This window comes from Alexandromys fortis, unplaced genomic scaffold (genome assembly GCF_014885135.2).
Source record: "Alexandromys fortis isolate MF-2015 unplaced genomic scaffold, M_Fortis_MF-2015_v1.1 scaffold_106, whole genome shotgun sequence".
In the NCBI taxonomy this organism is placed as follows: Eukaryota; Metazoa; Chordata; class Mammalia; order Rodentia; family Cricetidae; genus Alexandromys; species Alexandromys fortis.
In genome coordinates, this window is record NW_026067980.1 from 238,460 (window position 1) to 264,649 (window position 26,190).

Genomic DNA, 26,190 nt, shown 5'->3' on the forward strand with positions numbered 1-26,190 from the left:
AGAGAGAGAGAGAGAGAGAGAGAGAGAGAGAGAGAGAGAGAAGGATATTCCTGGACTGTCACATAGTACTTACTGTGTCTTGGTGGTTGGGGCACAAAAGAGTTAGCAGGATCTGCAAACATTTTAATCTCTCTAAAGAAGACAGTGTCTACCAGTATGTTGTCAGAAAGCCCTTGCCTGGCGGTGGTGGCGCACACCTTTAATCCCAGCACTCGGGAGGCAGAGGCAGGCGGATCTCTGTGAGTTCGAGACCAGCCTGGTCTACAAGAGCTAGTTCCAGGACAGGCTCCAAAACCACAGAGAAACCCTGTCTCGAAAAAACAAAAACAAACAAACAAACAAAAAAAAATGAAAGCTCTTAAACAAAGAGGGCAAGAATGCCAGGGTAAAGCAGCCAGGATTCAGTGTCTCACAGCACAAACACTGATGCGCTGCTCTGGAGCAGCAGTGCCCTAAGATTAACAAGGAGGAGGCACAGAATATGCAAAACTCTTGGCCAAAAGAATGCAGGAAGTCAAAAGCACCAGGAACAGGTTGCCAAGAGACATAGGCAGTTCTCGCTGAGAAATTCTGAGTCCAGTCAAAAATTAGTCTTTAAGAGTAACAAATAAATGACATAATGAGTTAAAAACTGGCACCTGGTGAGCACAGAAACAATATTGGAAAGATGTAGATAGCTATGGAAGCTGTTTTTCTTTCCTTTTAGCACATGGGAAACTTTCCATAATAAGAAAAAGAATGACGATATGCAAGATATTCATCAGTATGACTATAGGATAGGGTCATTTCAGGTTCTCTGTCCTCAGCTGCCCCAAGAACTAACTGGGGACATCGTCCTGGGCACCCGGGAGCCCCTCTAGCACCAAATCTCTTGCCAACCCTAAGATAGTGGAGATAGAGACAGAGACCCACACTGGAGCACCGGACTGAGCTCCCAATGTCCCAAGTTGAGCAGAAGGAGGGAAAATATGAGCAAAGAAGTCAGGAACACAAGGGGTGCACCCACCAAAGGAGACAGTGGGGCTGATCTATTGAGAGCTCACCAAGGCCAGCTGGACTGCGACTGAAAAAGCATGGGATAAAACCGGACTCTCTGAATATGGAGGACAATGAGGGCTGCTGAGAAGCCAAGGACAATGCCACTGGGTTTTGATCCTACTTCATGTTCTGGCTTTGTGGGAGCCTAGCCAGTTTGGATGTTCACCTTCCTAGACCAGGATGGAATGGGCAGGACTTTGGACTTTCCACAGGACAGGGAACCCTGACTGCCCTTCAGACTGGAGAGGGAGGGGGAGAGGAGTGGGGGGAGGGGGAGAGGAGAGGGAGGAGGGGGGAAAAGGGAGACGGGAGACTGGGAGGGAAATGGGAGGCGGGAAGGAGGCGGAAATTTTTTTTTCAATAAAAAATTATATTTAAAAAAAAAGAAAAAGAATGACAATAGCAAAAATTAAAAAGTAATCTGTGATTTTTTTCATTTAAAAAGTATAACCAGTAAGTAAAGAGTATGCTTTTCAAGAAGACCAAAAAGGTTTAAAATGATAGAGACTTTTTTTTCTTAGAGATGGATATATTTTATTATCACTGAGACTAATAAGAACAGGGTTATATGTAAGATGTGACTCCTAGGACATGTATGAGTATCCCCCAAACTGCTTAGGGCCCCCAGCCTTGGGGGATGTAGTTAAGTTTCTATCAGGCCAGTCTTTCCACATGGGGCAGAGGATAGCATCTGCTTTTACCACCAAAACTCTTGAATTCTACCCCCTCTGGGGAGGCCCCTTTCAGAGATGTGGAAGAATCATCTTGGTCAGAGCTGAAGGGGTGACTGTGGGGCTGGCAGGAACAAGGGCTCAGGAGTCTGTTCTATTGTTGTTTTTTTTACTCTTTGATCTTTGAGGGGGCCTGCCACCCATCTTCCAAATAAATACATAGAGACTTATTGTTACTTATGAATGCCCGGCCTTTGCTTGACTTATTTCTAGCCAGCTTTATTTTTTTTTTTAACTTAAATTATCCTGTTTACCTTTTGCCTCTGGGTTTATCATTCTCTATTCTATATACCTTTCTTACTCTGAAGCTGGCTTGTGGCTGGGTGGTTTAGTCAGAGTTTCTCTTTGTCTTGGCAACCTCTCCCAAATAACTATTCAGAGACTTATTATTAATTATAAATGCTCAGCCAGTAGCTTAGGCTTGTTACTAACTCTTACATTTTAAATTAACCCCTATTTCTTTTTAAGTTTTATTTTATTTTACATACCAATCCCAGTTCCCCCTCCCTCCCCACCTTCCCCTCTTTCCTCCCATCTACTCCTCAGAGAGGGTAAGGCCTCCCATGGAGAGTCAATGAATTCTGTCACATCACTATGTTCAGGCAGTACCAAGGCCTTCCTCCTTGTGTCTAGGCTGAGCAAGGTTTCTCTTGGTAGGAAATGGGCTCCAAAAAGCCAGATCATTCATTAGGGATTGCTCCTGGTCCCACTGCCAGTGGGCACACAAACTGCCCAAGCCACCCACTGTCACCTGCTTTCAGGAGGGCTAGATTGATCTTATGCAGGTCCAGAGTCAGTGAGCTCCCACTAGTTCAGGTCAGTTTTTTTCTGTGGGGTTTCCGAACATCGTGGTCTTGACGCCTTTGCTCATGTTTTGCTTCTAACCCATATTTCTTATCTATGCTCTGCCACGTGGCTTGATTTTTTTTCTCAGTATGGCAAGTTTATCTCACAATTTTGAGAAACTTCTCTTCTTCCTTGTGCTCTCTATTTTCTGCAAGTCTTACCTAACCTCTATCTGTCCAGCTATTGGCCAATCAGCTTATTTATTAACCCAATCACAGTGACACATAATTCACATAGTATAAAGGAATATTTCACAGGGTAGCTGGCCCCTGGCATCCTCCTCTCTTTCTCCCTTTCTTGCTTCTCTTTTCTTTTTCTCCTTTTATTTATTCACTCTATCTGGCAGCCCTGCCTATCCCTCTCTCCTGTCTAGCTATTGGATGTTCAGCTTTTTATTGGACCAATCAGGTGTTGTAGGTAGGCAAAGTAACAGCTTCCTAGAGTTAAAAAATGCAACATAAGAGCATGCAACACATCTTTGCATCATTAAGCAAATATTCCAAAACATTAATGTAACACTTCTAAAACTAATATTTCACAGCATTTCCTTTTTTTGTCTAAATAAAAAGAAATGTTTTAACTTTAACATAGTAAACTATAATATATAACAAAAACACTTATCAAGTAAGAATTATATTTACAATATTCAGTCTATTTGTATTTAGTAAATTTACAGAAAATACTCCTTTATCTATCTTACTTTAGTGATTCCAAAGTTTTAGATGTAATTTACTTTCTATCATAACTTAGGAAAATATGACTCTGTTTAGTCTTTAACTCCATCAAAGACCCCAGAAGGATGTAATTTTACCTAAAAACAGAGACATCTGGCTGCCTGGATAGTCACCCAAAGCTCCTCTGCAATGTTGGGGCATTCATCTTTGGCCTATAGGCCTAGACTATCTGGTATACTTTTCATTGAAGCAGGAAATTTGAAGGACTGTCTTACCTTGTATTGGCAAAATTCATAATCACTTTCCTCTGTGTCCTGCAGAATATCTGGCAGACTTCTGTGAAGCAGGAATCTCAAAGGACTGTCTTGCATTGTCTTGGCAAAGTTCAACAGGCCTTTTCCTGTTTACCACTTGCCTAGTCTGTACAGCATACTGTCAGCAGTCAAAGGCAAGAACAGTTTCTTTGCCTAGTGACTAACCCTGCCACAATGAAACTCCATAAGGAGTTTCTTTGATGCCCATCATCTTCTCTGAAGTAAATTGGCGCTGTCAGGAGTAAATGTGTCTCATTGCCATGAAAAACCCTATATTAACAAAACATTTTAAATGCCATATTCTTTAGGTCTTTGAAGTGTTTGAAAATCATCTGTCTAAAATATACTTGTTTAACCTGGAAAACATACCTACTGTGACTACAAGTTTGATTATTATAGATTAACTATTAATCTCATTTCTTAATTATACATTGCATTTAAATGCGCTGCATAATACAGTATCCCAAACAAGAGTAGAAACATATATTCAGTATAACAAAAATAACTTTAAATTCATAATAAAAATAAAAAATAGCTTTACATTTGACAAAATGTCTGAGATTAATAGTTGTCTTTTTATCCTATATTCCTATATTTCCCTAAATGATAACAAACATCCACAACCCACCAAGTAACCAAAAACCACCCATGCTATCTCTTGGGAATGTGGGTGTCATCTTCTCCAGACTGCTTCTTGTTGTCTATAGGCAAAGGCATCTTTAGGGATATCTGAGAAAACTGAAATAATGGCCAAGTCCTGTGAAGACCAGCTGTAACCTTACTAATATATATCACCTGTCAAGATTCAGGAGATCTTCCCTGATCCAACCTGATCTATATCAACCCTGAAGGAATCTACAGCCTCTTGTTTTCTGTAGAAGTAAAAGCAGAATCGCTTCTCCAAAGCAATGCATTTTTTTTTGAGTTCTATTTTAAGGTTAAGTCATTCTTAAAATATCTAGGCTGGTTTATTTCAGCAATTCCCCTTTCAGTCCCATGTCTGTCGGCAACTGTCATTTCCTTATCAGCAATCAAAAAATTCAGAATCAATGCAATAACATACCAGGATCCAGATTCCTTGTGTATTTCCCATCTTACGTGGCTCTTTCCTTTTATATTGCTTTAACTTGGTCTTTAAAGACTTTACTATTTTTAAACTATTTCTTTCTATACTGTCCATACACATTTTCTCTCTTTCTTAAGCCTGTACACATTGCAAAACACATTGGAACATGTTTAGAGGTTTTCTCATCTGGATCTGTCTTTCTGCATGAGCAAAAACCTGATAAGTAGCATGGCTAGGACCTTTTGTAGGACCTTTTGCCACTTTTGGGCAGAGCTCTACAATGCTGGTGTTTGCCAGTGTTTTGTTTTTTTGTTTTTGTTTTTAAACTTAACATACTGGCTGCTCAAGGGGTCTAAAAGCAGAGACTGAATGTAGACATAGGAACCAACTTTTAGGAAAGGTAGGATGTCATGTGGACAACAGAATTATTCTGAGTTATTCCAGTGGGTTATCTGTAACAGGCGCAGGTAAGTGGTGGAAAGTCCTCTTCTAATCCTAAGCTTTTATATACAGCCATGGTGTTTAGAAGCTGGAAGCCATTGTTTTCTTTTAGACTGTATGTGGTCACTGGGCATCTGAAGGTTGACAGTCATCATGGATTCACTGACTCATTTGTACTTTCCACATATATTCAGTTAATTACATGCTGGTCTCTTAGCTAGACATCTTTCATGAGTTGTTTGATGTGAAAGAAAATATGTTAACATGGCTTTCACAGAGTACTCTGGGAAGTTTTGAGTAACTTGCTGACAGAGTCTCAGTTAACACTGAGGAACTGGAGGAAGTTTGAGATAAGAATGTATTGTACTGATAAGTGTTATCTTTTATTGCTAGCAGTATTTATGGGCTAGTCAACTTTTATAGAATTTAGAACTGATAGAATTATAAAAGAAACATTAATGTAGCCTGTGTGGAATGTAAGAAACCTAAAGATTCTTAGAATGACTTTCTAGTCAGCCTGCACTGAGGTTTTTTTGTGCCATTTTCACTGAGCTAGCATTTCAGGATGTCTTAGGCACTTTATATTGCGTGAAGAGACACCACGACCACGGCAGCCCTGATAAGAGAAAGCATTTAATTGGGGGCTTGTTTACAGTCTCACAGGTTTAGTCTATTATCGTCATGATGGGGAGCCTGGTAACATGCAGGTGTGGTTCTGAAGAAGCAGCTGAGAGCTACGTCCTGATCCAAAAGGAGGCAGAGGGGACTGGGTCTAGCACAGGCTTTTGAAACCTAGAAGCCATTTCCATAAGGCCACACCTCCTAATCATTCTCAAATAGTGCTACTCACTGGTGACAAAGCATTCAAATATATGAGCCTATGAGGGCCATTCTTATCTAAACCACCACACAGAAACTCAGTCAAGACTTTTCATTTTGAGTTTTTCATATTTATATAAAGTAGAAAAGCATTAGTCTGTCCTATCAGCTGGCCAACCCACCTAAGGAACCCAAAGTAAACCTATTCTAGCAGGAGCTGTAGAGAAGACTGTGGCCCACTGGAACAGTCTCTGTGTTAGTAATGTACGTTTTTTAAAAGTCTCATTAAATTTTAATTAATGTAGATACAGTCTTGATTCAAAATGTACCTCCCTCCAATTTTATTTTTCATATAATTTTTGTGCTTTTAGACCAAATAGTGAAGAGGTTGTAATTCAGAAAAAAATTGTATCAATCTTTTGTGGCTTTGTAATGCTGACACGGCTACTTTTCCCTACCTGTTTTGAATTCTTTTGTTTGGCAGCCTCCTTCCCTAGGGCCTGCTGCCATAAGTAGCGTTTCTAGCATACCATATTCTGCAGACGGCAGTAAGTGCCACATCTTCTGTTATGAAACAGTTTGTCTGGTTCAAATTGTAATTTCAGTCTTCTTGCTTTTTGCTGGTAAATAGGTTATGTTTAACTCTTGGAAAACTTACCTACACTTTTAGGAAGTACAATTTGGTTTTGGCTCTGATCCTGATGGAAAAAAAGTAGACATTTTATTTTAGTGTAGACATTCTCTATGTAGTCTGCTAATAAATGCAATCCTGGAATTACAAAGATGGCTTGACAGAGAGCATGCTTATTCTTCTTGGAAGGGTGGTTGAACACTGCCAGGTGTCAAGTTATGAGCTTGAAAACTTTCTGTTTAAGTTCGTGTTACCCTTATTATTTCCATCTCTTCTCATCACCATTTCCACAGTTTATGAATTGTAATGACCTTAGTTTAAGATTTTAAAATTATATTATTTGAGTTATTGGGATAAAGGACCATGAAAAATGTGAAATTATTCTATATATTCTGTAGTGGGCCAAGGTAGAGCTAAGACTTAATGAAATGCGTCGGCTGAAACAATGGAAAGGAAATGATGACAAATTAGTACAGAGCTAGAAGAGAACTAAGGGGAGGTTGAATGAGAAGCACTAACTCGATTGCCAGGAGGCCCTAGCCATTTCTTTCTGCCTACCCATCCATCCCATAATATCTATTGAACCGTTTATCACCTTGCACACTTTTCCAATCTTCTTTGACTAGAGTCTTTCCATGAGGACTATCTTTTGGAGCTTCCTGGGTCAGGTCCACAGAGCCGTCATGAAAAAGAAGGGTCCTAGGTTGGGGAGGATTCCTTCCCACATGCCTGCAGCCATTAGAAATGCTGAGAAGGGCATTCTCTCAGCATTCCAAATAGGATTTTGCTTTTCTTTTTTCTGGAAATGGTGTTAAAAAGTTAGAGATTTCAGGTGTTGGTTTGTGAACATGGAGGTGGTGTGATGTGACCCCTAGTGGACACGCTTGCACACACTGTTCCTTTTCATTCAGTGGACAGATGTGAACTTGGGGAATCTTTCATTTTTAAAACAAGCAGGACGTTCCTCCTTTTCCAGAGGGACTCTCTACCGCTTTTTTCAAAGTTGCTTGTTGGGAACCTAACCCCAAGAAATGGCCTTGATACCCACCCACCAGGTGGGTTAAAAACTTTGCATACTTAGCCTGCAGTAAGAAGACGTATAGGAACAAAACTCATGAGAGACCCCAGCAGCCTGTCTTTCAAAAGAATACGATGCTATAATAATCTAATTGCAGTGTAAAGTGACAGGCGCTCTACCTGTGTTCTTTTTCAGAAAAAAAAAAAAGCTAAACTCTAGACACTAAACACCCCAGGTCCTCTCTTAGAATTAAATGGGAGTTGAACCTCCTTTGATCCTACAGCTGTCTTAGATGGAAGAAGAGAAAGAATGAGGAGACAGTTTTTAGCAACTAAATGCTTTTAACAGAGCGAGCACCGAGATCATGGTATTTCTTTAGGCTGCAAAGTCAAGGAATCTGTCAGAACAATTTCAGTAGGAAAGATCTGGTGCTTCTCAGAAACTGTCCAGATTTTAGAAGGAAAAAGTCACTTTGTGCTGACTAGGTTTTGGCTTTGCTGCTACCAGTGACTGCAAATCAAAGAAAAGTATACTTTGCTAAAGTTTCTCTTAGATGGAGTTTTGGTACTTCTAAAAAATTTATCTTGAATAAGGATTTTGGAAATTAATCTAATTTATGGTTGCAAACAGCCCCCACCCCTATGTTGTGCATTGTGATGGATTCATGTTGTGCTAAAGCTGGCTAAAGTAGTCTTGTCTTTTAAGACAGGGTCTCACTGTGCGTCCCTGGCTGACCTGGTACTTGCTATGTAGACCAATTTGGCCTTGAACTCACAAGTCTGCCTGCTTCTGTTTCCCTAGTGCTGGGGTTAAAGGAGTGCACCACCATGCTTGGCTAAATTTAGTGTTCTTTATATCTTTCTATTTGCTATCTTGATAAAGCTAATAATTAATCATTTAAAAGGATGCTGACTTATATCCTAAATAATTGAATACTTATCCCCTCTTTTCTCAGATTCCTACAGTCTTACCTAGGGGTTTACCGTGGGGACACAGTGCTTTGACAATCAGTGCCTCTGCTCAAAATCAGCTTCCCTAGTTTTGTGTCTAGCTGTCCTGAGGTGGCTCTTTAATATGCACATGCTTAGAGCTTTCACTGCTGACCTCTTCTACAGAAATAGTACATTATACATACACAAACACACACACATACGCACACATACACACACACACACACACACACACATACACACACGGTTTTCTTACTTAATATATCTTGGAGATTTTCCCAGTACTTAAAGCTGAAAGGTAGAGGATGGAGATGGCTCAATGGTTAAGAGCACTGGCTGCTCTCCCAGAAGACCTTGATTCGACTCTCATTACCAACTCGGTGGCTCATAGCTGCCTGTAACCCTAGTTCCAGGGGATCCAATTCCATTCTCTGGCTTCTGTGGGTACTGCATGCACGTAGTGCATAAATAATCATGGAGGCAAAACAGCCACACACGAAATAAAAATAAGTAAATCTTAAAAAAATAAATGCACTTTAAGAAAAGCTGGATGGGAGTCTATTTCATAGAGGTTCCATAATTTACATTTTTTTGTGGTCTTTTCTTTGTGGACAGTCTTCCTTTGGATATCTTGGTACACTTTATTTTGTCTCTGTGCAAGTATATCTGAGGAATTTCTGAAATTGGAATTGCAGGGACAGAAGATAGGTACTGTCTCAATTTTGATAGAGTTTACCAAATGACATTCTAATCTCTATATGTCATTATTTTCTTGGCATGATTTCTCTCTTCCTTTTTTTTTTTAAAGGTAAGATGTCATGTAGCATAGGCTGACTGAGTACTTACTATATAGCCAAGGTTGGCTTTGAATTCCTGAATCCTGTCTCTATAGCCAAGGTTGGCTTTGAATTCCTGAATCCTGTCTCTATCTCCCGAGTGCCAGGATTTCCTCACATAATTCTTTGTAGTTTCTTGTTGTGTTTGTTTAATAAGTTCCTATGTTATTTTTTAAAAACAACTCCATTGAGATAATGCATATACAATATGATTTTTCCCTTCTGTATTAGAGATTGAACCCAGAGCCCTATACATGCTGGTGAAGTGCTCTTCTACCCTGAGCTCTACTCTTGTTTTGTTTTGAAGTGTACATTAGTAGTTTCATATTTATTTACAGAGCTGTGGAATCACCAGTCTAATTCAAAAAGCCAGTCTGGCTCAACTTCCTTAGCGATCAGGGAAATGCAAATCAAGACAACTTTAAGATACCATCTTACACCTGTCAGAATGGCTAAAATCAAAAACACCAATGATAGCCTTTGCTGGAGAGGTTGTGGAGAAATGGGTACACTCATCCATTGCTGGTGGGAATGCAAACTTGTACAACCACTCTGGAAAGCAGTGTGGAGGTTTCTCAGGAAATTCGGGATCAACCTACCCATGGACCCAGCAATACCACTCTTGGGAATATACCCAAGAGAGGCCTTATCATACAACAAAAGTATATGCTCTACTATGTTCATAGCAGCATTGTTTGTAATAGCCAGAACCTGGAAACAACCTAGATGCCCTTCAATTGAAGAATGGATGAAGAAAGTATGGAATATATACATATTAGTGTACTACTCAGCAGTAAAAAACAAGGACTTCTTGAAGTTTGCAGGCAAATGGATGGAAATAGAAAACACTATCCTGAGTGAGGTAAGCCAGACCCAAAAAGAGGAACATGGGATGTACTCACTCATATTTGGTTTCTAGCCATAATATAATTTAGAGAAGCTAAATAAGAAGGAGAACCCAAAGAAAAACATATTAGGCATCCTCCTGAATATTAACCTTCATCAGGCGATGAAAGGAGACAGAGACAGAGACCCACATTGGAGCACCGGACTGAAATCTCAAGGTCCAAATCAGGAGCACAAGAAGAGAGAGCACGAGCAAGAGGGGTGCACTCACACACTGAGACAATGGGGATGTTCTATCGGGAACTCACCAAGGCCAGCTGGCCTGGGTCTGAAAAAGCCTGGGTTAAAACCGGTCTCGCTGAACATAGCGGACAATGAGGACTACTGAGACCTCAAGAACAATGGCAATGGGATTTTGATCCTACTGCACGTATTGGCTTTGTGGGAGCCTAGGCAGTTTGGATGCTCACCTTACTAAACCTGGATGGAGGTGGGTGGTCCTTGGATTTCCCACAGGGTAGGGAACCCTGATTGCTCTTTAGGCTGACGAGGGAGGGGGACTTGAGTAGGGGAGGGGGAGGGAAGGGAGGCAGCGGTGGGGAAGAGACAGAAATCTTTAATAAATAAAAAAACAAACAAACAAACAAAAAAACAAAGAGCCAGTCTGTTCAGTGACTTAGCTCAGTGGGCTTAGCACTTGCACAAGCCTGGTGACCAGAGTCTTAAATCTGATTCTGGAACCCATGAAGGTTAGAAGAGAATCCACTCCACAGAGTGCTGTGGAATATTTTACTCTTGACTTTTTTGGGGGCTCACCACCCAGCTCCCAAATAAATTACACATGGAGGCTTATTCTTAATTATAAATACCCGGCCTTATTCTTAAATTATCCTAACTACCTTTGCCTCTGAACTTTTATCTTTCTATTTGTGTATACCTGTTATAAGGAGGCCCTTAGTTTCCACCTGGCAGCTCAGACCCAAAATAATCACACAGAAATTATATTATTTAAATCACTGCTTGGCCCATTAGCTCTAGCTTCTAATTTGCTAATTCTTACATCTTAATTTAGCCCATCTCCATTAATCTGTGCATCACCATGAGGTTGTGGCCTACCAGCACAGTTTCAGTGTGTCTGTCTCCGGCAGCAGCTCCATGGCTTCTCTCTAACTCTGCCCTCTTTCTCCCAGCATTCAGCCCCCCCCCCCCCCCCCCCCCCCCCCCCGCCTAAGTTCTGCCCTGCTATAGGTCCAAAGCAGTTTCTTTATTCATTAATGGAAATCACAGCATACAGAAGGGAATCCCACATCATGTACCTTTATTTACTTCTTTATCCATGGCTTGCTGTGTAGCTGGGTGGCTGGCCCCTCATGTCTTCCTCTCCTTGCTCTCTCGTTGCTCCTCCTTCACTTTCCTCCTAGATGTCTCCTTCTATTTCTGCTCTGCCTGCTAGCCCTGCCTACTTTTGCTCCTGCCTTGCTATTGGCTGTTCATGGCTTTATTAGGACCATCAGGTGTTTTAGACAGGCACAGCAACACAGCTTCACAGAGTTAAACAAATGCAGCATAAACAAAAGTCACACACCTAAAAATAATATTCCCCAATAACAGAGTTGTTCTCTGACTGCGTGCTGTTCTTGTTCTGGACTGAGCTTGCCTGAGATGTTTGGATGTGTTTGTAAGCATAGAAGTACCCCACTCTCATCCTGCCATAGTTTATAGTGTTTGCAGCACATGTTTTTTTTTTTTTTTTGGGTTTTTTTAGCAGCATCTTAGACTTAAGGCTCTAAACATCATTTTGTTTGTCAAGGGGTTTTAAGTAAAGTATTTATCAGTTGGTAAAGCTTTTAATATTAAAAACAAAATGTGGGCAGTTTTGAAGCTTTGCCTTTTAAACTGATCCAAGTTTCAAAAGGAACTTAGTCATTTGTGAAATTTTTCCTTTTACATAAGTCTCTTATATGCAAATAAATGTTTGTTTTATAAGGAAAACACACTTCATAGTGCAGTGGCACTAGTGGGTGAATCCTTTGCAGCTGTGGATGTTTCCCTTCAGTTCTTTATTCTTTTTCCAAGGCGTGGTGCTTGGTGGGAGAGACCTCTGAAGGCAGGATGCTCAGCAGCAGGAACAGGCTACCCGTTGGCCCATTTGGTCTTTTAAACCATCTGATGTGCCTTGATGGGGGAGCATCAGTGAACTAGTGAGCCAGTCCCTCAATTTCATGTTTGTACAGAAAGCTCACAGTGATGAGCTAGCTTCCAGACGTAGGCAGTTCCGTAAGTTTCTGTTTCTAGACAGCACATAATTCGAGTAGCTAAACAGCACTCCGTCTATGCTGTGATTCTGTGGTCCATCAAAGCCTGGTGGAGCTACTAAATAGGTTCCAAGAGGTTTGAAGTCAGCTCACCTCTATTCATGCCTTGATTTGTCTATTCTCTAACAGTGGTTCAAATGAGACATTTTATTTATTAACTATTTTTATTTTACTTTGTTTTTGAGACATAGTCTTATTGTGTAACCCTGACTAGCTTGAAACCTGCTCTGTAGATCAGGCTGACCCTGAACTCACAACAATTCTCGTCTGCTTCACAAGCGCTGGGATTACAGGTGTATGCTATAATGCTTGGCTTGATTATGGTTTCCTTAAAGGAACCTGGAAAACTGTAGTAATTGAACAAATAGGGTTGTATTATGCTGCCATTCTTCTGTCTGGGAATGATTCTGATACATCATATGTGCAAAAAAGTCAGTGTACCCGACGGAATATAAACAAAACGAAAGCAAATACTCCCCTCAAGAACACCAGGGTGTGTGTATGCGTAGTCTAAAAATTATTTTTATGCTCTTTTTGGTCTAAGAAGCATAATTTAATATTGTGTATTCAGTAGCTACAGACACTTGCTGAGATAGAGTAGCGGCCCTGTACTCTTTGACTCTAGCGCATTTCATTTATTTATACAGCTCTTACTCTGCTTTTATTGGTAAGGCTGGATATTTTCGGAACTGTTACAATGGGTCTTTTTCTATGAGAAAAACAGACTATTTGGCCACAGGTGGTTTTCATTTTTTTTTTTTAGACTGAGGCATGTGGGTTGACAGCCTTTGAAATCTTCATGCTGTGTATAATGTGCAGGTGCTTTTTCTGTTTATAGAAATGCCTAATCCTTGTTTGAAATTTATTAAATGGTGTACCATCTGTAAGCCTCCCTAAATTCCATAGATTAATTAGCCTTTAAAGTTGCCTTTTATCTAACTTTTAGTATAAATTCTTCCATCTGGGAACCTTCTCTTTTATGTGTTTGCTCAGTGTTCCATGTACTTCAGCACCTAGTACTAAGTATTAATTATGGACATTGGCTTTCCCAGGAAAAAATGAAGCTGCCTAAAACTGATGTTCACTGAACAAAGTGGCATTGTCCTAAGAGTGTTTTGAAATTGATGAGGAATCAATTTGTCATGGGTTTGCTCCCTCCCTCTCCCTCCCCTTTACCCCTTTCCCTTCCTCTGTCTATCTGTGTATATTTGGTATTACTTTGATAGTCGTCATAATGTAAGCAGTTATGGGAATAATAACAAAACCAGTTCTAGAGATATATGGAACTGGGAACTATTGTGATGGCTGGTATGTAAGATCAGCCTTCTTTGTGGAGTTTCAGTTAAAAGTGAAAAAAAAAAGCATCCATTTCGACAACTCATGGAATGTGTTTCTTTGTGTGTCCTACTAAAGATGATCGACAGTATTTGATGCTGGGAGATCATTTAGTTATAGTTTACCACTGTTGCTAGGAAATACAGTATTTGGGAAGCTATAAGTTTACTATTATAGTGTGCTGGCTCGTTTCATGTCCACTTGATAAAAGATAGGTTTATTTTGGAAGAGGGAACCTCAGTTGAGAAAATGCCCCCATGAGATTGGGCAAGGCAGGGATCTATTTTCTTAGTGATTGATGTGGAAGGACCCAGCCCATTGCGGGTGGTGCCAGCCCAGGGCTGGTAGTCCTGGGTGCTATAAAAAAGCAGGCTGAGAAAATTCTATGGTCTCTTCATCAGTTCCTGACTCTAGATTTCTGCCTTGAGTTCTTTTTTTTATCCCCAAATTATTTGTCCAACTCTTAATTGTATATTCCTTTATACAATAATTTTCAAGATAATGTATGCTTATAAAAATTTTAAAAATTTATTTATTATTCTCTTGTACAATACATTCCAACCACAGCTTCCCTTTCCTCCACCCCTCCTGTCACCCCCTCCCTCACAGATCCTCTTTCTCTGCTTCTCCCGACCAGAAAATAGCAGGTCTCCTAGGGACATCAATCAATCATGGCACAAGATAAATAAGACCAGGCAGTAACCCTCATATCAAGGCTGGGCAAGGCAACTCAGTAGGAGGAAAAGGGTCCCAAACCCTGGCAAAAGAGTCAGAGATAGCGCCCACTCGCACTGTTAGGAGTCCCACAGGAACCCCAAGTTACACAACCATAGCATATGTGCAGAGGACCCAGCGCAGACCCATGTAGTCTCTGTGAAATGTAGCCGCTTCAGTCTCTTTGAGCCCGCCTTGAGTTCTTCCCTGAGTTCCCTGGATGCTGGACCACAAACTGTAATGTGAAATAAATCCTGTCCTCTTCAAGTGGATTTTGGTCATGGTGTTTATCATAGCAGTAGAAACCCTAACCAAGACAGTTTTCTTAAAAGGAACTCATCTGAAACTGTAATTGTGTTTACCAATGGAGCTGTGGTGCACCTGTAGTGGGACATTTACTGACGGAGCTGTGATGCACCCGTAGGAGGACGCTTTAAGAAGTCCATTGGGAAACACATAGACACCAGTAACTCATCCAGCTGTGTATATAACCTAATGGAGTTAATGTTCTTTGGAGGATTGCTTTCTTACCAGCTATCCAAACAAAATTAGGCTAATTATGTAACAGTAGATTGTATTTTTTTTTAAATGTAACAAAAATTAAGTGTGATAATGGTAGATATTTTTGGTTATTAAAAAATAGTATCAGATATGACTTTAGTTTTCAAGGTCTAAAATATAAGTGAAAGAAACATAGTTAGCATTGTTGAAACAATTGAAGTCATTGGAATATTTTGCTGTGTCTTCCAAATTATAAGACTACAAAATATTCAGAGAAAATAAAAAATTAGATGAGAATAATTGAAGAGGTGAGGACTTTAGAAATAAGTTAGTGAAGGAGATGGCATTAAGTGGGAATAAACAGTATGGATAAAAATGGAAAAATATTGTGGAGATTATGGAGTAGAGACTGGAGTTAAGGAGAAGGCGTGGTTAGGTAGTGAGTGCTCTCAGTGAAGGAGGTGAAAGCGAAAATGGGTAGTTAGGATAGTTAACTGACTAGCTGGTTCTTGCAGCAGAGTGCCAATAAGGCAAAGATATTTTGAGGAGTTTACAACTTGTTGTAATATGAGCAGCGGGGCTGCGTCCCCAGCACCCCGGCCGCCTGGCTAGCTTATGCCCCGAAATAACAACACACAAACTGTATTCATTTAAACACTGCTTGGCCCATTTCTATCTAGCCTCTTCTCGGCTAACTCTCGCACCTGGACTAGCCCATTTCTAATAATCTGTGTAGCCCACGAGGTGGCTTACCAGGGAAGATCTTAACCTACGTCCATCCTGGGTCGGAGCTTCATCGCGTGCGGCTGCCCGGGAGAGCGGAGCATGGCGTCTCTGCTCCAGAGAGCAGAGCTGTCGAGTCTGAGCTCACTTCCTCTTCCTCCCAGCATTCTGTTCTGTTTACTCCTCCCACCTATGTTTTAACCTATGAGGGCCAGCCAAGCAGTTTCTTTATTACTTAACCAATGAAATCAACAGATTGATATGACACTCCCACATCAACAACTGGTAGGCAGGATGGACTAGAAGATAATCCACAAGGCTAGGAGTCTGTTGCAATAGTTTGTGGATGTAGTCATGAATGCCTGTTTAGGAGAGTTGACATCAGAACTAGAGAGAGATAATAGAATGTTTGCATTGAAATAAACTTGGTCATTAACATCTACTCAATACACTTTTGGTGAGTGAAGGATTGGAAGAGGCAATAAATTATATAGAATAAAACAATAATGGTATCTTCATAGGTTTGCTGTTATTGTTCTTATTTGTGTTTTTGGTTTGGGACAGTCTCTCATATGGGCCAGACTGACTTTGAAGTAGTAGTCCTTCTGTTTGTAGTCCAGAATGCGGGGAGTGCAGGTGTGTCCCTCCAAGCCTAGCTTCTTGTGTATTTTGAAAGATATGTATTACTGAGGAAAAGTACTGATACCAACTCAACATGAGAAGTAGTCTGAGTAATTGGATCTAGGGTTTGAGAACTTAGTCAATTAATTTAAGACCAGCAGTGGTGATTAAATCAGCATAGATATTTGGCCCTTCATATACATTGAATTTGCATGTATGGATTCAACATTCTGAGGTAGAAAATAGAAAAAGAAAGTTGCACCCACACTATAAATGTCTAGAACTTTGTTACAGCATAACAACTGTGCCTATGTATTAGATTAAGTAACCCAACAATGGTTGTGAGTGGTCCTCAACCTTCCTAATGCTGCAGCATGTTAACACGGTTCCTCATGTTGTGGTGACCCCAACCTTAAAATCATTTTTGTGGGTACTTCATAACTCTAAATGAATCATAATGTCAAATTTTTGTTTTGGTGATAAAGATTTGCCAAAGGGGCTGTAACCCACAGGTTGAAAACCCGCTGGTTTAGGAGTATGAGGCAGGTGTAAGTAGACTGTATGCAAATATTAAGGCATTTTGGGAGGCGAGCATTTGCAGGCTTTGGTATCTGGTGTTCTAAACCCAGCTCTTCATGTATAAAACTGAGATAAAATTCCATATGCATGTATTTAAAGACACTTCAAATAATTAGAAATTTTACTTTACTATTATTGTGTGTGTGTGTGTGTATGTACGTGTGCAAGCGAGTGGGTCAGTGCTCCCTGGGATGTGTGTGTGTGTTCTATGGCAGTCATTGTGGAGGTCAGAGACAGCTCTGTAGAGTTGGTTCTCTCCTCCCACCCACATAGTACTGGGGATCAGACTCAGCATTCAGGCTTGTGCAGCCAGTGCTTGACACACTAAGCCATCTCACTGGTCCAGATGTTTTTCCTTATCTTTTTAGAAATTGGGCCAGACTTGCCTCAACTTTGCAGGAGTCCTCCTGCCTGAATCCTGGGATTTTCAGTGTGCACTACCTCACATAGCTCCTTTGAGGCACTTTCTGGGGCCTTTCTAAATGGCAAGCTAGATGCTCGGCACTGTGCTTCAGAAAACCCCAGTGACTAGGTTTGAGAAAGCCTTTTTACTCATTTGACCTGAGCTTACTTAATTTGAGCAGTATATTTTAAATGTGTTTTAGATAACTACTAATGTATATTTTGACCAAAGTTGTTTAGAAATAATTTGAAAAATTAGTAGGTTTTGATATTTTGATGTTGTCCCAAAACCTGTACAATGATTCATTGTAACTTGTAACTTCTCCTAGATTGCTGTGCTAAGGAGACAGCAGCGGATGATAAAAAACCGTGAGTCTGCTTGTCAGTCACGCAAGAAGAAGAAGGAGTATATGCTAGGACTGGAGGCCAGGTTGAAGGCTGCCCTTTCAGAGAACGAGCAGCTGAAGAAGGAGAACGGGTCCCTGAAGCGACAACTGGATGAGGTGGTGTCAGAGGTGGGTGCTCGTGGTGCAGCTGGCTGAGGCGGGGCAAACTGACCTTCTTTCTTCTTTTGGTTTTGCGAGACAGGGTTTCTCTGTGTAACAACTCTGGGTCTACCTAAACTCACTTTGTAGACCAGGCTGGCCTTGCACCTGCCTCTGCCTCCCAAGTGCTGGGATTAAAAGCGAGAGCCACCTCTTTCTGGCTTGACTTTCTTTTTATTTTTGATAAGTAAATTGATAATTACTTTTTAAATAATATAAAATAGTAGTGCTAAGAAAATGGGGGTGCAATAAGCACAAAACATTTATGGTAGGAAAAAAATTACAACAATGACCTTATAAAGATATTTTTCTCCTGGGGCCTGAGAATTGAGTCCAGAGCCCCCAGCATGCTGAGCAAGCCTTCTAGCCCAGGGCTACACCAAAACTCAGTGAAAGGTGACCTTTTGAGTGTCCCTCTTCATCTCCGTACAAACACTATCTGCTTTTCTTGGGTTTCTTCCAAACAATTACTTTAGTCATTTTTCTTTCTTTTTTTCTTCTTAGTTGTTTTTAGACATGGCCTCATTTTTTCTTCTTAGTTTTTTAGACTCATTATATAGGCCATGGCTGTCCTGAAACTCACTATGTAGACCAGGCTGGCCTTGAACTCACCGAGATTTATTTGCCTCTGCTTCCTAAGTGCTGGAATTAAAGATGTGAGCCACAATGCCAGCTTTTTATCTTTTTGGAACAGGTGAATCACATTGAGGTTCCTGAACAATCCTGCCAGCTCATTCTTTTTATTATTATTCTTTCAATTTTTTTAAATTTATTATTTTTTGTTATTTTTGAGGCAAGGTTTTACTATATAGCCCTAACTGATCTGGGACTTACATGTTCACTGGGTTGAATTTCAATTTGTATAGGGATTATAGATATGGAAATCAACACAGAACTGGTCTTTCCCTTGTTTCCTATCTTTACTAATTCTTTGAGACTTTCACACTATGTGCTCTGGTCATACCAGCCCTCCTATCTCTAACTCTTCCCAGATCCCACCTGTCCTCCCCATCCAGCTTTGTGTCCTCTTTTTTAAAACTGAGATGGACCAATTTGTGCTGCCTAGATGTTCTTGGGTATGTGACCTTCCTTTGGAGCGTGGCAAAAGTACCAGGGCTCCCTTCTTACAAAACACCGACTCTCCCTCCCACAGCAGCTAACAAGTGCTGTCAGCCCCTCGGCTGAGAGGAGGCTTCGTACCAGCTTCCCTCCCCTGCAGGTTAGGGCGTGTTAGGTGCGCACAGTCTATAGGATTTCACTGGTCAATAACTCCAAAAGTAACCCATTCCTGGCTCTGGGATTTTTGTTCGTCTATGGGCCTTGTTGCCTCATTGTAGGGTAACTCCATTTTTAACTCTTTTTATTTTCCCCTTTAAAAAAGGAAATAATACAAAATAAAATGTGTTTTGAATCTTTGTCCACGTGATCCCTATCATGTTCCTTTGCTTTCTCTTGCCACGATGGTCTCAGAGACGTTTATTTCTGCTTTGTGTGAAACACAGCATTGTAGCCCTGAGCCACTGGATGCCTGTTGAATGCTGATTCTCACTCTGTCCTCGCTGTCTTGCCCCTGAGTGTGAGAATGCTCTAGTGCCTTGGTGAAGGGAGACAAGTGCCAGAGTCCTCAGAATTCTCAGGACCAACAGAAATACAAAGCTAAAAGTTGTGCCATTTTTGTTCTTTAAATTCTTTCCTTTCTTGGGAAAGAGAATGTGGAAGACTCTAGTCTTCTGCAAACTACCACTTCTTTACCTTTGAGGTCTTTTATTTTTATTTTCACTATTTTTTATGAGAAAAAGTATTCATACACCTGTAAAAAGGAGGACTCTTAATTATTGCTGTTTGTAATGTTGACTTATAGTTTTATCCAATTTTTATATCCCTTAGAACCAGAGGCTTAAAGTCCCGAGTCCAAAGCGAAGAGCTGTCTGTGTGATGATTGTATTGGCATTTATAGTGCTGAACTATGGCCCCATGAGGTGAGTATACAAGAGTTTTGGATGTGAGTTCTGAAGTTTAAATGCTAGTTATTTGTTACTATTTAGATTTACTCATAAGCGAGAAGAAAACTCCTTTGTTTTGAATAAAAATCAGCACTCAAAATATGTAAAGAACAATTTGACAGGAGACAAATGCCTTGACAGACCAGGATGGAGCCGGGAAGAGAGCCATGGTAAGGGATAGTTTGGCATGATGAGTGTGGTAGTGCCGTGTGCGCAGCAGATGCCGGTAGACCATGCCTGGGCTTGGGTGTGGTAGTGCCGTGTGCGCAGCAGATGCCGGTAGACCATGCCTGGGCTTGGGTGTGGTAGTGCCGTGTGCGCAGCAGATGTCGGTAGACCATGCCTGGGCATGGGTGTGGTAGTGCCGTGTGCACAGCAGATGTCGGTAGACCGTGCCTGGGCATGGGTGTGGTAGTGCCGTGTGTGCAGCAGATGTCGGTAGACCATGCCTGGGCTTGGGTGTGGTAGTGCCGTGTGCGCAGCAGATGCCGGTAGACTGTGTCTGGGAGTATGAGTTCCTTAACCTGACAGTTCATGGCATAGCATAGATGGGCAGAACATTTTCCTGTTGAATGATTGAGTGATAAGGAAATACTCAAGGAGTAATCCAAACCTTGAATTCTGATACTGGTTTACCATGTGAGAAGTATGGGAAAAACATGTCAAGCAGAATAAATACCATGTTAAAAGCATGCTTATAAATCATAAGACATGTTTTTAAAAAGTGAAAAGTTCAGTTTGTATATATACTTGGTTTGTCTTTGTGTTTATACATATATAATTTAATAAATTATGTTTACAAAAAAGGTACATGTTATTCAAAGTGCTTTCTTATTTTTAATTATGTTAGCACATTATTGTCTATTAACGTCACCATTTTTTGAAATATAGATATATACTATTTGACATATCTCAGAAATTTTTTAACTCAGGAACCAGTTTATACTATTAAAGTTAAAAATTACTAAGAGTAACAAAGAACTTACATTCATTGATATTTATTGAGTTATAGACTAAATAAAACAGATTTTGAATATTTGTCCACTTAATCATAAATCATTACATGTTAACATAATTAATATACAAATTTTCAAATGTTAGTGACATGGAAGAGAAAGTAACATTGTTTCATATTTTTTCATGCAAACATTGGTATCTGACTGATGAGAAACCACTAGGATCGCATGTCTCTCTGTATGTAGTGTGTTGTGATTTAGTACTAGGTTTGAAATTGATGAACAAAAATCATATTCTTGTGTGAGGTAAGCTTGCTGAGGCTGCAGAGTTCAGAGCTTCTTCCTAGGGTACCTCGGACTTCTTAGACTGCCCCTTTAGAGCGTGTGCTATATTTAATTTGTGAATGGACATTCCCAGCATTTCCAGTTGTTTATAGGTGTACATGTCTGCAAGTCTGTGTGTATCAAATCATCCTGTGTCATAAAGAATGCACCAATTTACTCTCCTACTGGCAGGTGGAAGAAGTGTTCATCCCATTGTGTATTTTCTAATTCTGCATATTAGGAGTGTTTTTCTTTATTTATTGTATTCACCTTCTGGGGAAGAAAGCTGTTTTTATTTACTCCTGTCACGCTGGCTTCCTTGGCCAGCCTGAGATACACTAAGTGGGTGCAGTGTCAGGTCTTCCTGTGTGTGATTCCCAAGACCTTCAGTGCTTCAGAGACTTTTTTGTTAAGTATCAGCTCAAGTGCTGCCCCACCCCCCACCCCGAGGATGTTTTGGACATCTTTCTCTCTGGCTCTGCTTACTCTACTGTCGTAATCAGCTCCCTTTCCTCCCGAGCTCTGTGACTTCTATTAGCTTAACTTTCCTTCTTTCCCTGCAAGAATTATGTTTTGTTTTGCTTTGTGTTTTTTTTCTCTTTTCTTTATTTTTTTTTTTATTGATTTTATTGAGCTATACGTTTTTCTCTGCTCCCTTCCTTCCTCTACCCTCCCCTTCAACCCTCTCTCATGGTCCCCATGCTCCCAATTTACTCAGGAGATCTTGTCTTTTTCTACTTCCTATGTAGATTAGATCCACATATGTGTCTCTTTTGGTCCTCATTGTTGTCTAGGTTTTCTGGGATTGTGATTTGTAGGCTGGTTTTCTTTGCTTTATGTTTAAAAACTTATAAGTGAGTACATATGATAGTTGTTTTTCTGGGTCTGGGTTATCTCAATATGATGTTTTCTAGCTCCACCCATTTACCTGCAAATTTCAAGATGTCATTATTTACTCCATTATGTAAATTTACCACATTCTTCGGTCGAGGGGCATTTAGGTTGTTTCCAGGTCCTGGCTATGACAAACAAAGCTGCTATGAACATAGTGAGCCCATGTCCTTGTGGCACGATTGAGCATCCTTTGGCTATATTTCCAAAAGTGGTATTGCTGGGTCTTGAGGATGGTTGTTTTGCTTTGTGTTTTTGTTTTTTGAGACAGGGTTCTATGTTTAGCTCTGGCTGTTCTGGAACTCAGTCTGTAGACCACACTGGCCCTGAACTCAGAGATCCACCTGTGTCTGTCTCCTGAGTGGTGGGGTTAAAGGTGTGCATTACCATGTCCAGCTCCCTGAAAGAATTTTATCTCTTTTTTTATTAGATATTTTTTATTACTTAAAAAATACCAATCCAAATTCCCACTCCCTGTCCTCCTCTCAGTCCTCTCCCTCTCCCTCCACAGACCCTCCCCCGACCCCTCCATGGTTTAGCTATGATTCTGAGACACTATCCCCACTGACATTCCTGGCAGTGTTTGTCCAGCCATTTTCCACCAGTTACACAGTTTATCATAGGCGTTTTCTTCCACTTGCTAAAGGCTTACTTTTCCTTATGTTACTTTACATTTTTCTTATGTTAAGGTCTCAGCTCCTGTCTAATTCACTGCTTTTGTTTTGTAGAAATAACACAGTGTTCATCCCAGAGCACAGACGTTTATACACGTTCATCCACGTTCAGTTCCTGGGAAAGTGTGTGTGCTTTCAGCTCCTCACATCTTGTGAGTCTGTATGCATGCAGTACATGTTCATCGGTTAGGTTGAACATAAGCTAATGTCAGCCACAGTCTTGGGTTGTGACCTATGCACTAGCTATCAATTGTGCATTCTCTAATAATTGTCAGAGTGACTTACAAAGCTCAGTGAAACATTTTTCTTGCTATTATTGGTTCATGTAAAAACAGTTTCCACGAATTTCATAAGGTAACCCAAATAGAAGAGATGCGAAAGCTAAGCTATAGCGGAGGCATGAGGAACTGGCACGCCATCTGCAGGTTGATTCTCCCCCAGGATCTTCTTGTGCTTGCCAGCCTGGAAATTTTCCAGACATACTGGTTAGAGTTTGTGGAGGCGATGATTAAACTATTTTTGGTGATTTAACTCAATTTCAGCCTCTTTCCTATCCTTGGAGGTAGGGGATGAGACTGAAAATTCCACTCACTAGTCAATGGTGAGGTGGCTTTTCCTCCTTCATGATTTACGTCATCTCCACACTCTCAGCTATGGCTGCAAGGGGTGGTGGTTTGTTTGTTTATAAAGGTATTTTCCCATCACTCAGGAAATCGCAAGAATTTTATGATTTCTGTGCCAGAAACCAAGGAAGACACTAAATATTTAATTTCTTCTTATAAAATCACATTCATATTCCTGAATAAACCAAAGCAAAGACTCAATCCTGGGAGGCTTTGTGCATAGCATTCAGTGAACAAGTGAAGATTAGATTATGCTGTAAGAAGAAAGAATGGGGGTAGAGGAAGCATTTTGTGAAAGTCCTTTTGGGTCAACAGAAATTTGGAATAAAAAGTTTTGAATGAGTTAATGATCTTCTTCAAAGCCATGAAATGAATGTCATTTCCACAGTAGATGGATTAATTATGAAGAGACAGAAAATGGTTCAGAAAAGAATTAAATGCCAGCACAGAAAGGAATTTAAGAATGAGAGAGTTAAGATATTTGAAAATCCTGAAGTACAACCAGCTAAGATCTTTTTCTTGAGTCTTAAGGAACAGAATGCCAGGGTTGGGAATATTAAGAACTTCAAATTTTAAAATATGTTTAAAAGCTTAAAAAGAAGAGCTGGAAGATTTGAGGAAACAGCAGTTTCTTAACAACTTGGTATGTCTCCAAATACCAAGAAGGAAAAAGACAAAACTGGCTGCAAAACTCATAAAAGCAGAGAACTATTTCTCCTATACAAGACTGGCACGGACAGGAAAATCAAAGCCAGAAACAACAGGGATTCCAAGACTGAAACCTGCTGCCTAACCGGATGCTGAGAATTAGGGTTTGCATTATTCAAGAGCGTCTTTTCGTTGGCCCCATTGTTTGCAGTCTCTTCACCTGCTGGATGGAGTCAGCCAGAGGTGAAAAAGTTCCCAGATGTCCTTTATCAGTTCTGCCTAGAAAATAATTCTAGAACAACCCAGTAACACACACACACACACACACACACACACACACACACACACACACACACACACCTCAATCACACTCATACCCTATAAAACAAACAAACAAACAAAAAAGCAACAGAGCAGGAAAGATGGCTCAGTAATTAAGAACACTTTTTCTTATAGAGGGCCTGGGTTCTATTCCCAGTAGCCATATTAGCACCTCACAACTGTCCGTAGTTCCAGTTCCAGAGGATCTTCCCCAGGCATGAGGCACAGACATACACGGGAATAAAACATTTGTATATATAAAATAAATAAATCTTTAAGAAGCCATAAGGATTTCCCTTTAAAACAACAATAATAACAGGAATCTTTAAGTAATTAGTATTATATTTTAATTGGTGCAGATTGTGAGCTCAATCTGAATTTTCTTGAATATCAGTGGATTAAACTTGCCCTAACAAATGGATAGTTTAATCAGAGATTCCTAAAGATTTTAAATTTAGGAACCTAAACTTTTTTTTTGATGAGATCATATACTATAATAAAAATAGTGTTTCAGACGTACAGTGTGGACGAGTCCTTTTGTGCCTATTGTTATGGGCCCATATGGAAAAAATACAACTATTTGCCACATATACCTTAAGAAATACCCCCTGGCCTGGCAGTGGTGGCTTATATCTTCAATCCCAGCACTAGGAGGCAAAAAGTAGTTCAAGGTCAGCTTGGTCTACAGAGTGAATTCTAGGACAGCCAGGCCTACACAGAGAAACCGTGTCTTGATCACCCCCCCCCCCACACACACACATAATATTCCCTGAAAGCATTTGGAATATAGAAATACTTTGTAGGAATATAGAAATACTTTATATCTAAAGTTAAAGAATTTGAGAAAGATAATGTGTAACAAAGCGGGCCCTGTTGGAGGGTTTGGGTTACTGTGTAGTCAGCACATAGAAAAAGAAAATAAACAACCTTAACTGGATTAATTTTTCTAACCTATTGATGTTTTATGGATGGTGAAGAAGGGATCTAGCTATTTTTGGCCTGAGATTGAAGGAGTCAGCCCAGTTTGGGTGGTCTATAAAGTACAGACTCTGGGCAGCAGGAAATGGCTAACCTGTATGAACCAGCCTGGTGGTATAAGACTAAGTGTTAGCTACCAGGAGGGCGAGGCAGGAAGATCACAAGTTCCAGGCCTGTTTTGGGCTACAGAATGAGTTCAAGGGCAACTCTGACATCTTACCAAGACCAAGTTTCAAAATAGAAAAGATTGGGCTGGGAGTATATATAACTCGGTAGGTTGCATACCTAAGGACCTACCACATAAACCAGGCATGGTGTCACACTCCTATAACTCTAGCATTTGGGAGGTAGAGGCAAGAAGATTAGAAGTTCAAGGTCATTCTTGGCTTTATAGCAACTTAAGAGGGCAACCTGGAGTATATGAGATCCTGTCTCAAAAAAAAAAAAAAACCCAAAAATCTACAAACTCAGACTTTGATACTATGGGTACTGGAATTATCATCTACAAAAGATAAAATGTATTAAATAGAAGAGTAGATTCAAATAGTGATGAAAGGTAGAGTTGATCAGAACATTTTGAAGAAAACTAGATATAATTAGTAAGGTAAAATAAGCAAAACACCAACTAACTTAGACTAACTAAAGGGGCCGGAAAGATGACCCAGTGGGTAGATTTCACAACAACTACCTATGCACCCAAGTTTGGGTCCTCAGCACCATGTAACAGCCATGGAAGGAAGTGAGCAGAGACAGGCAGATCACAGTGGACTGCAGGGGCTTGCTGGCTGGCCAGTCTAAATTCACTGAGAGATTCTGTCTCAAAAAAT

The 26,190-nt window shown here is 40.4% G+C and overlaps 1 protein-coding gene across 1 annotated transcript in view; it reads left to right on the forward strand.

The window, feature by feature from the left end:
• Positions 1–26,190, forward strand: part of Atf6 (activating transcription factor 6) — a 174,991-nt gene that overhangs the window by 39,309 nt on the left and 109,492 nt on the right. The window contains exons 8-10 of the mRNA XM_050158193.1: positions 14,999–15,057; positions 17,730–17,915; positions 19,833–19,924. Of these exons, the coding sequence (XP_050014150.1) occupies positions 14,999–15,057; positions 17,730–17,915; positions 19,833–19,924 (337 nt within the window). The remainder of the gene's footprint in view (positions 1–14,998; positions 15,058–17,729; positions 17,916–19,832; positions 19,925–26,190) is intronic.